The sequence below is a fragment of the Prorops nasuta genome, unplaced genomic scaffold, assembly GCF_024137725.1.
Source record: "Prorops nasuta isolate Cenicafe-Biocafe unplaced genomic scaffold, Cenicafe_Pnas_1.2 PNAS00004, whole genome shotgun sequence".
NCBI lineage: Eukaryota > Metazoa > Arthropoda > Insecta > Hymenoptera > Bethylidae > Prorops > Prorops nasuta.
Genome location: NW_027116801.1, coordinates 1001397 through 1015396, shown reverse-complemented (window position 1 = coordinate 1015396; position 14000 = coordinate 1001397). Strand labels below are relative to the sequence as shown.

Genomic DNA, 14000 nt, shown 5'->3' with positions numbered 1-14000 from the left:
TTATTATTTTATATAATACATTTCTTTATAATTAAATTATTATCACGATATTTATTTCAAATTGTATTTAAGTATAACTGAAAATCGCGAATATCGATATTTTGTTTCTCATTGTATATATAGTGATGCCAGTCACTACACTATAGAGACCGTGCACACCAACACAATGATAGCGAAGTGTCAATGTATAACTGTATACGTATAAATAAATTACACTCAAAAACTACGAAAATTGACCGATAGTTTGCGCTGATAGTATGCATATATACACCAATTTACATTCTTATCTCACTGTCATTGTGTTGGTGTGCACGGTCTCTATTGCAGAGTGCAGACAAACAAATGAATGTTTTAGGAAAGTAGGAAATCTATAGAGGAATATGTAAACATTCACCTATATGTATGTACATATGTTCCGCCGTTAGAGAAAATGGCTGAATTCTATGACGTTCGTTTGATCGGGTGATTTGGATAAGGTGGCTGCAGCTGTTGAAAAGGACAGACAACTGGATTCACGCGCACTACTACTTTAGACGCGTCTACGTATGTATGTTCGACCAGGGGACGGAAACTCTCTGCAAAAGAGGTAAATCTGAGTTCAGCCTCCTTCGCTTCATTTCGGCCAGTTTCGATATACCTCATATGTGAAAAAGAGAGAGAGAGCGAAGTATAGTCGCTTTCTTGGACTTATCTCTCTCTCTCTCTCTCTGACTGTAATAGTCTGGATCTTCATTGACTTCTTTCGATTAAGGCTTAACGGGATCCTTCACGCCTGCTTTACCGACACTACAAGTCAGTAAACAATTAGTTTAATCAAATTTAAATGCGAAGCAAAATGAACAAACGGGCATCTTTAGGACAAGGTGCCAGTCCCAACGAGTCAAATGAGCTTAAAAGCACTCAAATCGGATGAAAAATAACGCTGTACCACGTCCCGCATTTTTGGAGTGGAAACAACCAGAAGTAATTTCTCTTCAAGAACGCGGGATAATGGTACAGAGTTATTTCTCATCCGATTTGAGTGTTTTTAAGCTCGTTTGATTCGTTAGGACTGGCACTTTATCGTAAAGACGCCCGTTTGTCCAATATGCTTCGCGTTGGAATTTTATTAAATTAATTGATTATTGACTTGTACTGTCGGTAAAGCAGGCGTGAGAGATCCCGTTAAGTCAACTATTTCGAAACAGTGATAGCTTTCAATATTGATAACTGTGTCTCTGCTGAATGCTACACTGTTCAAAATTAAATTATGTACATACATGTGTAGTTTCTGTTTCCCTCTGAAATGGATATAAATATCTTGCGAAAAGCATTTTTGTGTGTTATAGGATAGTATAAGGAAGTAAAAACTGTACATGTACATACATACATACATGATTCAAATGTACGCTGCGGGAAATTGATTTGGTAACCTTTTGGCTAACTTCACTCCGTATATTCTCTGCTGAAAAAGGGTTACCAATTCGGCTTAGGGCCAACGGTACAGTCGGAAATTCAATGCTAACAACTTAAAAAATTGAAGTTAAAAAATCAGTTTTCATGCCGGGCAGTTGAAAAGTTATAAATGATCTGAATAAAGGTTGGAGTATAATTATTTCAAGATGACTCATTTTCAAGTATAACTGCTCTTTATCTGGTGCGAAAACTGCTTTTTTAACTCCAATTTTTTAAGTTGCTAGCATTGAATTTCTGATTGTACCGTTGGCCCTTAATCAAAGTCTGGCTTACAACGGTATAGTTCCTGTGACCTGAATTATACCACTTTAAGTCAGGCTTTAGGGTCGGTGAAACATTCACAAATGCAATGTTGGAAACCTAAGAATTCGAAACCAAAAAAGAAGTGATCATTCCAAATAGACGACAATTCCGCATAAAAATGACAAATTACCATTTAACTTATCTAGTTTATCTTCAGAATATCTTTATTTCGAGTTCCCAAACATGAAAACTGCTATTTTGGCTTCAAATTCTTAAGTTTCCAGCATTGCATTTGCGAACGTTTCACCGACCCTTACTTAAATCGACCTGGTGAAGCCTAAACTTCTATACTATACTATAGCGCGCAGACGACAAATCAATTTCCTACAGTATTGGGATTGGCGGTCGTGATGTCACCAAAGAAATATAGACGAAAAGAATAGGCCATTTGTCAGTAGTATTGAGGTTTATAACATACATACATACTATTGCAATTATATAGTAAAGACGATCAACTCTATGTATAATACTCATTTCGCCACCAGTTGACGTATCGAGGAATATAGCCAAACCCTATATCACAATTGTCCGGAACAGAGAACTCACTATTGGTTGACTATACAGGAACTATACCTAGGGCCGGTATAAAACGAAAAATTGAAGGCTAGAAACATCAGAATTTAAAGACAAAAAAGCAGTTTTTATGTTCATGAGTTTGAAATGTAGACACTCTAAAGTAAAACTAAATAAATTATATGATAATTTATCACCTTCCCATGGAATTGTGTACATACCTAGAATGATTACTGCTTTATTGTCTTCAAATTCTGAAGTTTCTAGCCCTGAATCTAGAAACAGCGAATAAAAATGAAGTTTGTATCACTTGATAAATCCAGCGCTACCAACCGTTCTGGGAAATCTAATTGCTTATTGTTCGGCTAACTTCACTTTGTGTGCGGGTCAAAAGGGACGGTAGGGAGTGCCTGCGATTGCTGCGAAGTTACAGAATCCCACTATAGGGCGTTGAGTAGAGAAGAGAGAAGTAGGGAGCAATAGGGAGTGAGGAAAGGAGACGGAGGCTACGTTCGTTTATGTACATACATACATACTGGTCATATGTACTGCCAGTACATACTGAAAAACTATATTTTACGTGACATACATTGTAGAGTTTTAGTACTCGCAGCTAATAAATGAACGCAGCCGGAGAGCGGGACGGGCTCCGCACTCCGCGCCCCGCGGCCCAACCCGCCCAACCCGAGAGTCAAGTCTGAAGCCAGTCCCGGACCGTTCACTACGACACATCTCCGATTTCCAATAATATATTTATTGATCAGTCTTTTACGGGTAATAACGAATTAGCAAAAATAACTTTTTCGAACGATTTGAAAATCTCAGATAAATTTAAAAATCCTCCAGGACATTCCCGTAAGATTAATAAAAGAGGTCAATATCCGAGGAAAAGAAAACGAATGGCAACCCTACGTAAAAGGCACGACAGACCATACCGAGAACGCGAAAGAGATAGCAGGGATAACAGAAGTAATCGTCGCGAAAAGTACAGGAGAACATCACCGAGAAGGGAGAGTGACTATTCAGATGGAAGAACTAGAGATTTCAAAAGTTTTAATCGAAGAAAGAATGAGCAAAGGCAGAAGAAATCCAGTTTTGAAAATGCCAAAGCAAGAAATGAGCCGTCACCTGAATGGGGCAGGTCGAACATTAAGGAAGAGAAGGTCAAACCACAGGAGAAAGAAAAACCAAATTTTGGTCTATCTGGGAAATTAACAGAAGATACAAATACAGTCAATGGAGTTGTGATCAAATATTCTGAACCACAAGAAGGAAGGAAACCCAAGAGAAGGTGGAGATTATATCCTTTTAAGGGAGAGAAAGAGTTACCTGTGTTGTATGTTCATAGGCAGTCTGCCTATTTATTAGGAAGAGACCGTAAAGTTGCTGATATTCCTTTAGATCATCCTTCATGCTCCAAGCAGCATGCTGTATTACAATATCGATTAGTTAATTTTAAGAAAGAAAATGGTGCAGAGGGAAGAAGAATACGTCCGTATCTTATAGACCTAGAATCAGCTAATGGCACATTTGTAAATAATGTAAAGCTAGAACCAAAACGATATCATGAGCTCCTAGAAAGAGATGTTATAAAATTTGGATTTAGTTCAAGGGAATATGTATTGCTTCACGAACATAGCAAAGATGATACATTGGATGACGATGTTCAAGATGGTGCAACTGCATAGGATATTTAATAACCAATGCTGTCAAAGATGTAAATTTTAACATTAATACAAAATGTTTTGTTATTAGTTCAATACGTGCCGTACATTGAAAAAAATATGCGCGTTATAATGACACCTATGATTACATATTATTACTGGAAACTGGCAAAATATTTCAATGATGGATTATTCAACAAATTTTTTTGATGTGGTTTCTTAATTGAACTTGTTTTATATTGATATAGCGCCAGTGAACAATAATTTTAGACTTTGTGCCCTACTCTTAGTATACAAATTAAATGTAAAAATTTAAGTTTTGTAGATATATAAATTTAAATAATTTATGTGATAAAGAACTTTCAAGTGTGTGTATTTTAATCAATTTTTTAGTAATTATAAATCCTTCGTAATAATTATAGTTAAGTTTTTATTCTTAAAATACAATTGCAATTTGTTTGGCTTATATAAAAGAAATGTACAACATATTAAATTTCATCATGATCAATATTTACTTAAAGATTCTTAAGATAGTTTTGTTACTTCATAAATAGGAAGACATTATTTGCATGGAAATTAATTGGTTTTCCTCAACCTTTGATTGTCAATGCGTATACCCACTTTTAACCTCTTAAAAATATTTGTAGTAGTTCATTAAATAAGAATATTGCAATCTTTTAATAGCTGTATTGAATTTAACTATTTATATTTTGTTTAATCTTAAAAAATATTTTCGGCCTTTTGTTCAGTCTATAATAAGATAGGATTAAAATCTTTCATAATTAAGACTAAAGAGATTTTAGTGGTAATTCATTCATCTTCATTTATTATATTAAAAATAAAATTCATAATAATGGATGGATCCATAATCTTCAGACTCAACAAATATTAAAGCAACGTTAATTATATTTCTCGTATTCAGTATCAAAGAAAAACAAAAAATACTTTGTTATTCAATTTAAAAGATGCTAATGTTATAAATAGCTACGTAACACCTAATGAACGAGCAACTTTCTCTTAAACAATAATAAATTATTGCACTTGTAATTCAAAGCAAAATAAGCATTAATTCTAAAGCATATATCTTTAGGACTGTTTCTTAAATAAATTTAAATTAACCAGGGTAAAACTCCGTCGAAGGCCGGAGAGAAAAAAGTTCATTGCCGAACTCAACAAGCCATTTATTATATATTGTAGCATAATTCAAAATGGCGGAGTTGGCAATGCTGGGGGAATCTGGATGTGCAGATTTCAAACATGAAGAGCTAGTAAAGCTGACCCAGAAAGCTATTGACTGGATTATTAAAAGTGACCCTATTTTTAAAGGATTACCTAATGATATAACTATTGAAGAAATTAAAGCTCAAGTTGCTGTTGCACGCGGACAAGCAATAACACTATACCTTCAACGTGAAAACTTATCCAAAATTTCTATAGTGGTAATTCAAATTTGTAATTAATTAGTCAAATTATTTTATTTATTGTTTAAAGTTTTTACAAAACATTTTTTTCTGTTTAAGGTACCTTCTTCTAATATTACTGTATGGGCATTAAAGAAAACAGTTAAGCGAGATACAAATTTACTTCTGAAAAGGGAAGAGCAAAAGAAAAAGATTAGTTGGAAGCATATCTGGGACAAATATGATTTAAGTTTTAAAAATGTTCGACTATCAGATAACACTAAAACTATAAAAACTTATGGCGTGGTTAACAAATCTGTCTTACAATATGTAAAGAAAAAACATGTGAAATAGTAGGTCATGCTGTCTATCAGTACAGTAGTGATTAATCGTAAAATATAAGTTACACTGATCTCATTTATTAATAATGGTTGTTTACTAAAAATATATTACAAAGAAAAAGGCCATTGCTTATTTTCTTGTTCCTCTCTACTATGTACTGCTTCATAAATAAAACATTTTAATTTTGGAATAGCACTTTCCAACATTACACAAGCTACTTCTAATGTTGGATTGTTGTCATAATTTGTTATCTTTAATGTTTCTAAATTCTGTAAAAGATAAAATGATTCTAATCCTCTTTCACTAATACGAGGACACTCTGAAATATCCAAGTACTTTAGGCTCTGAAGATGTGCTGCTAGTTTGTCCAATGACCAATCATCAAGTACCGCATTGTTCCTCAGGCTCAACCATTCCAAACTAGGAAGATATTCAAAATATTTAACACATTCATAATAAAAATTTTTGTCACTTGCATCGATAGCAGATAGAATAAGAGAAGTATTACGTGTAGTAGGTAAGAGAATTTGATTGTTCTTTTGATACTCTACACGCCAGTCTGCATCGTGTTTAAATTTAATTTTGCATCCTCGAGCTAAAAATATATGTGCAGCTGCTAAATTTGCTCCTAATCCATTCAAAAGTTCTTCATTAAATTTGGTTGCCTTTATATTGTTTAATTTTGTAGCATATTCTACTCGTTCTGAAAATGTTTTATATCTGCTTGGTGGTGATTTAATAGCTCTCAAGAAAATTTGATAATAATCTTTTTCACTTTTATCACTTATATTTATAACATCCACGTTTCTTCTTCTATTATTTGTACTAATGCTAAAGAAATTAATTGTCATTCGTACAAATGGACTTCTTCTGCAATCAAAGATTGCATTTCTATCACACAACAATTTTAAAGTTTGATGCAACAACATGATAGTAAAACCAAATTAAATATTTCAAATATATCGGTTTAAAATATACATCATGAATCATGAGTGTTTACGATCGGCAATCAGAATTTGAATTTGATAACCTAGCTGCAGTGATGCAACAGAAGCCAAAATAAAAATGAAAATTTAGTAAAGTTCCATTTAAGCCCCATGAGTTTAAATTTATATATATATATGTTTCTGTTTTTATATAAATCGATTGACATAGTGGTTTGACGGTCATTAACAGTTTATTTTTAGCGTTTATCAGTAATTATTTAAATAGATATGATATAATCAATTAATATAAATTTACGCACAAAGCCGTCGAAATTTACATATTTCTTTATCAAAGTCAATAAAACAATTAATGGATCGATACAGAATCATTTGACGGTCATAAATAATGAGATTGGAATGTTTTAGGCCTTTAGGGAATTAAGTTTTACAAAAAAATTTCAATATTTTATGTTAATATGCTGCATTAAGGTTGCCTTGCGTTCGTGAACATATAAATTGAACGCCTGCGCATCTTATCAATGGGTTTGCTCTTTTTACTGCACCATTAAACTGGTGCAATTAGTGGAAATAAGACATATGTACATACATGTATGTTTTCTCGTTTTAACTTATTGTATGTATTATTGCAGCAATACAGCGAAGAAGAACAGACCCATTATCGCCCTAACCATTACACTATGACTGAAACCACACACGGTTCAATTTCCCACTTACGTGTAATGATAAATGTATGTCAATAATATATTTATATTATTTTCGGTCCTTATACCGACACCGAAAGTTTTCGTTAAAGTTACAGAATACGAGGTCAGGTTAAAGTTGAAATGGTCCTTACTCCTTGGTCTATCACTGTCAACAGTCAACAGTAAAAACGAATTAGCCAAATTTTTTCTCTTTTGAATATGCGCGCCCTGAACTATTGCTTGGAATCCTTGGAATACAACCAATGCCAGGTATGGCTATTTCTAATGTTTCGATGCATTTAGGAACTGCTTTAAAAAGACACCAGCGCTCTTACTATGTAGTGCTAATACGCGCGCCTATGTATAACTCATCCTTGCTTATCTCGTATATACACAATGGGAAATTAAATCATATATAGCTCAGGCATCAGATAGTGTAGTAACGAATTAAATAATATAATTCAACCCGGGAAAGAAAACTATAGTATAATTAACGGGAATCCGTATACCGACATTACATAGCGAAAACTATTTCGCAAGCAACGTCGTCATTTGTTGACGGATTGTAAAGTTATTACAGGTTTTTGGAAATGCCAGAAGCTTATCTACTAAGTTACGTTAGGAAAATTAACAAAAAATGAAAAAAAATTTTTGTTTAAATAAATATATTAACATTATTGAGAAACAACAAATAAATCGCAAAATCCCCCAACGTACTTTACTAGATAATGTTCATACGTTTCCAAAAAGTCCACAAAAATGCAAATCTGTCAAGAAATGACGATGATGCATGCAAAATAAATAATGGAAGAATTTCGTGTTCGGGAAGTCGCCAACACGAAATTCTTCAATTATTTATTTTGCATGCAGCATCGTCATTTCTTGACAGATTTGCATTTTTGTGGACTTTTTGGAAACGTATGAACATTATCTAGTAAAGTACGTTGCGGGATTTTGCGATTTAATTGTTGTTTCTCAATAATGTTAATATATTTATTTAAACAAAAATTTTTTTTCATTTTTTGTTAATTTTCCTAACGTAACTTAGTAGATAAGCTTCTGGCATTTCCAAAAACCTGTAATAACTTTACAATCCGTCAACAAATGACGACGCTGCATGCGAAATAGTTTTCGCCCTGTAATGTCGGTATACGGATTCCCGTTAAGGTGTGGTGTGCTCTTGGCACTTCTACAAGATTCCCAAAGATCAGAAAATTAATTCGAATCATTTACTAATCGGAAGGGATCTTGTAGAAGTGAGCCCCCCCACCACGACAAGGTGGCACACCGTCGGGGAGGAGGCGGCGCCGCCTCACCTGAAACAAAAAGAAAACAAAAATATACTTGAAAAAACCAGTATTCAACCCGAAATGTGGAAGGATTTTCAAAGAAAATATTTCCACATTTCAGATTCTAATTAGGAACTTCAAAGACAGACAAAGATATAAATTAATTAATAAAGCATGCTACAAAAAGTGAATGAATAGAGAAACTAACTAAATTGTTACTTCTTTCTAGCTGTTAATTGAAAAGCTTCCTCCTCTCGAGCGTGAATGTTAATTCACACAAAGGTCAACCAGATCATGACTGATACTCTCCTCAGTGACTAATTACCCTTACTTTCTTTGTCCCTTGGTGTGGATCCGAGTTGTCACACGAAGAACTACTACGTCGAGGAAACGATTTACACATCAATAAAGATGGACCCCTATTAGGTGAACTTAATGAGCCAACGTCGAGAGTCCACAAGGACAAAGTAAGTAAGGGTTGATAGTCGCTGAAGGAGGATCAGCCCGAGCCAGTTGACACTCGAGAGTCCACTTCTCAATAAACACCTGTACTTGAATTAACAATGAATGAAAGTAATAAAAGTAAATTTGCCTATCCTTGAAATTATTTAAATAAATGTGGACTTAAGTAAACGGAGAGTGTTTACTTCCTACTCCTTGGTAGCCTTGTCCTATAAGCGTCCTTCCTGAAACATAAATTAAATTAAACAAGTATGAGAAATAAGAAAAGAATGTATTTGCCTGTACGTCTTCCTCCAACGACGGCTCGATTCCGAATGATGGTTTGACTCACTCCAACCCAGGGTGGCAATGGCGCATGATTGGTGTCGGTTCGTGTTGGATTTATGCCAACAATCGACAATGTGGTCACTACCCATGGTCCTCTCCCGATCCAACTGAAACAGAAAGAAAACAAAAATATACATGAAAAAACGAGTATTCAACCCGAAATGTGGAAGGATTTTCAAAGAAAATATTTCCACATTTCAGATTCTAATTAGGAATTTCAAAGACAGACAAAGATATAAATTAATTAATAAAGCATGCTACAAAAAGTGAATAAATAGAGAAACTAACTAAATTGTTACTTCTTTCTAGCTGTTAATTGAAAAGCTTCCTCCTCTCGAGCGTGAATGTTAATTCACACAAAGGTCAACCAGATCATGACTGATACTCTCCTCAGTGACTAATTACCCTTACTTTCTTTGTCCCTTGGTGTGGATCCGAGTTGTCACACGAAGAACTACTACGTCGAGGAAACGATTTACACATCAATAAAGATGGACCCCTATTAGGTGAACTTAATGAGCCAACGTCGAGAGTCCACAAGGACAAAGTAAGTAAGGGTTGATAGTCGCTGAAGGAGGATCAGCCCGAGCCAGTTGACACTCGAGAGTCCACTTCTCAATAAACACCTGTACTTGAATTAACAATGAATGAAAGTAATAAAAGTAAATTTGCCTATCCTTGAAATTATTTAAATAAATGTGGACTTAAGTAAACGGAGAGTGTTTACTTCCTACTCCTTGGTAGCCTTGTCCTATAAGCGTCCTTCCTGAAACATAAATTAAATTAAACAAGTATGAGAAATAAGAAAAGAATGTATTTGCCTGTACGTCTTCCTCCAACGACGGCTCGATTCCGAATGATGGTTTGACTCACTCCAACCCAGGGTGGCAATGGCGCATGATTGGTGTCGGTTCGTGTTGGATTTATGCCAACAATCGACAATGTGGTCACTACCCATGGTCCTCTCCCGATCCAACTGAAACAGAAAGAAAACAAAAATATACATGAAAAAACGAGTATTCAACCCGAAATGTGGAAGGATTTTCAAAGAAAATATTTCCACATTTCAGATTCTAATTAGGAATTTCAAAGACAGACAAAGATATAAATTAATTAATAAAGCATGCTACAAAAAGTGAATAAATAGAGAAACTAACTAAATTGTTACTTCTTTCTAGCTGTTAATTGAAAAGCTTCCTCCTCTCGAGCGTGAATGTTAATTCACACAAAGGTCAACCAGATCATGACTGATACTCTCCTCAGTGACTAGTTACCCTTACATTCTTTATCCCTTGGTGTGGATCTGAGTTGTCACACGAAGAACTACTACGTCGAGGAAACGATTTACACATCAATAAAGATGGACCCCTATTAGGTGAACTTAATGAGCCAACGTCGAGAGTCCACAAGGACAAAGTAAGTAAGGGTTGATAGTCGCTGAAGGAGGATCAGCCCGAGCCAGTTGACACTCGAGAGTCCACTTCTCAATAAACACCTGTACTTGAATTAACAATGAATGAAAGTAATAAAAGTAAATTTGCCTATCCTTGAAATTATTTAAATAAATGTAGACTTAAATAAACGGAGAGTGTTTACTTCCTACACCTTGGTAGCCTTGTTCTATAAGAGTCCTTCCTAAAACATAAAATAAATTAAACAAATATGAGAAATAAGAAAAGAATGTATTTGCCTCTACGTCTTCCTCCAATGACGGCTCGATTTCGAATGATGGTTTGACTCACTCCAACCTAGGGTGGAAATGACCGCATGAAAGGTGTCGATTCGTTATAGGGTTTATATCGTTATTGGATACGGGGTCACTAACCATGGTCCTCTAGCGCTCGACCTGAAACAAACAAAAAAATTAGAATAAATTTGGAAGAAAAACGAGAATTCATCCCGAAATGTGGAAGGATTTTCAAGGAAAATATTCCCACATTTCAGATTCTAATTAGGAATTTCAAGGACAGACAAAAATATAAATTTATAACGCATGCTACAGAAAGTGAATGAAAACAGAAGCTAAAGAAATTGTTACTTCTTTCCAGCGGTTAATTGAAAAGCTTCCTCCTCTCGAGCGTGAATGTTAATTCACACAAAGGTCAACCAGATCATGACTGATACTCTCCTCAGTGACTAATTACCCTTACTTTCTTTGTCCCTTGGTGTGGATCCGAGTTGTCACACGAAGAACTACTACGTCGAGGAAACGATTTACACATCAATAAAGATGGACCCCTATTAGGTGAACTTAATGCGCCAACGTCGAGAGTCCACAAGGACAAAGTAAGTAAGGGTTGATAGTCGCTGAAGGAGGATCAGCCCGAGCCAGTTGACACTCGAGAGTCCACTTCTCAATAAACACCTGTACTTGAATTAACAATGAATGAAAGTAATAAAAGTAAATTTGCCTATCCTTGAAATTATTTAAATAAATGTAGACTTAAGTAAACGGAGAGTGTTTACATCCTACTCCTTGGTAGCCTTGTTCTATAAGCGTCCTTCCTAAAACATAAAATAAATTAAACAAATATGAGAAATAAGAAAAGAATGTATTTGCCTGTTCGTCTTCCTCCAACGACGGCTCGATTTCGAATGATGGTTTGACTCACTCCAACCTAGGGTGGAAATGACCGCATGAAAGGTGTCGATTCGTTATAGGGTTTATATCGTTATTGGATACGGGGTCACTAACCATGGTCCTCTAGCGCTCGACCTGAAACAAACAAAAAAATTAGAATAAATTTGGAAAAAAAACGAGAATTCAACCCGAAATGTGGAAGGATTTTCAAGGAAAATATTCCCACATTTCAGATTCTAATTAGGAATTTCAAGGACAGACAAAAATATAAATTAATAAAGCATGCTACAGAAAGTGAATGAAAACAGAAGCTAAAGAAATTGTTACTTCTTTCCAGCGGTTAATTGAAAAGCTTCCTCCTCTCGAGCGTGAATGTTAATTCACACAAAGGTCAACCAGATCATGACTGATACTCTCCTCAGTGACTAATTACCCTTACTTTCTTTGTCCCTTGGTGTGGATCCGAGTTGTCACACGAAGAACTACTACGTCGAGGAAACGATTTACCCATCAATAAAGATGGACCCCTATTAGGTGAACTTAATGAGCCAACGTCGAGAGTCCACAAGGACAAAGTAAGTAAGGGTTGATAGTCGCTGAAGGAGGATCAGCCCGAGCCAGTTGACACTCGAGAGTCCACTTCTCAATAAACACCTGTACTTGAATTAACAATGAATGAAAGTAATAAAAGTAAATTTGCCTATCCTTGAAATTATTTAAATAAATGTAGACTTAAGTAAACGGAGAGTGTTTACTTCCAACTCCTTGGTAGCCTTATTCTATAAGCGTCCTTCCTAAAACATAAAATAAATTAAACAAATATGAGAAATAAGAAAAGAATGTATTTGCCTGTACGTCTTCCTCCAACGACGGCTCGATTTCGAATGATGGTTTGACTCAGTCCAACCTAGGGTGGAAATGACCGCATGAAAGGTGTCGATTCGTTATAGGGTTTATATATCGGTATTGGATACGGGGTCACTAACCATGGTCCTCTAGCACTCGACCTGAAACAAACAAAAAAATTAGAATAAATTTGGAAAAAAAACGAGAATTCAACCCGAAATGTGGAAGGATTTTCAAGGAAAATATTCCCACATTTCAGATTCTAATTAAGAATTTCAAGGACAGACAAAAATATAAATTAATAAAGCATGCTACAGAAAGTGAATGAAAACAGAAGCTAAAGAAATTGTTACTTCTTTCCAGCGGTTAATTGAAAAGCTTCCTCCTCTCGAGCGTGAATGTTAATTCACACAAAGGTCAACCAGATCATGACTGATACTCTCCTCAGTGACTAATTACCCTTACTTTCTTTGTCCCTTGGTGTGGATCCGAGTTGTCACACGAAGAACTACTACGTCGAGGAAACGATTTACACATCAATAAAGATGGACCCCTATTAGGTGAACTTAATGAGCCAACGTCGAGAGTCCACAAGGACAAAGTAAGTAAGGGTTTATAGTCGTTGAAGGAGGATCAGCCCGAGCCAGTTGACACTCGAGAGTCCACTTCTCAATAAACACCTGTACTTGAATTAACAATGAATGAAAGTAATAAAAGTAAATTTGCCTATCATTGAAATTATTTAAATTAATGTGGACTTAAGTAAACGGACAGGTAATTAAGCCTTACTCGTTGACAGCCTTGCCCTATACTTGTCCCTCTTAAAACTTAAAAAAATTAAGCAAGTATGAAAAGTAGAAAAATAATTAGGAAATTTGTCAGTACGTCCTCCTCTGATGACGGTTTGATTCCAAATAATGGTTTGTCTTTCTCTAACTGATGGAGAAAAGGGTACAGGGTTGGTATGAATTCCATATCGAATATATATCGATATTGGAAGTTTTGCCACTAGGAATAGTCCTCTTCCACTCCACCTGAAAATAAGAAATGTTAATAAAATTTGAAAAAACGAGTATTTAACCTGAAATATGGAAGGTTTTTCAAAAAAAATATTTCCATATTTCATTTTATAATTTAGAATTTCAAGAACTGGCAAAAATGGTATTTAATACGAAGATTCTACCAAAA

The 14000-nt window shown here is 35.1% G+C and overlaps 3 protein-coding genes across 3 annotated transcripts; 2 read left to right on the top strand and 1 right to left on the bottom strand.

Annotated features, from left to right (window-relative positions):
* Window positions 1-2939: 2939 nt before the first annotated feature.
* On the top strand, window positions 2940-4306 carry LOC136772325 (smad nuclear-interacting protein 1). The gene is made up of 2 exons (XM_066725222.1): window positions 2940-3045; window positions 3118-4306. The coding sequence occupies exon 2, from the start codon at window positions 3171-3173 to the stop codon at window positions 3957-3959; it is 789 nt and encodes a 262-aa protein (XP_066581319.1). The 5' UTR covers window positions 2940-3045; window positions 3118-3170; the 3' UTR covers window positions 3960-4306.
* Window positions 4307-4763: 457 nt separating this feature from the next.
* LOC136772326 (U11/U12 small nuclear ribonucleoprotein 25 kDa protein) lies at window positions 4764-5823 on the top strand. The gene is made up of 2 exons (XM_066725223.1): window positions 4764-5374; window positions 5456-5823. The coding sequence occupies exons 1-2, from the start codon at window positions 5144-5146 to the stop codon at window positions 5687-5689; spliced, it is 465 nt and encodes a 154-aa protein (XP_066581320.1). The 5' UTR covers window positions 4764-5143; the 3' UTR covers window positions 5690-5823.
* LOC136772324 (distal membrane-arm assembly complex protein 2) lies at window positions 5785-6672 on the bottom strand. Its single transcript, XM_066725221.1, has one exon. The coding sequence runs from the start codon at window positions 6604-6606 to the stop codon at window positions 5785-5787; it is 822 nt and encodes a 273-aa protein (XP_066581318.1). The 5' UTR covers window positions 6607-6672.
* Window positions 6673-14000: the final 7328 nt, after the last annotated feature.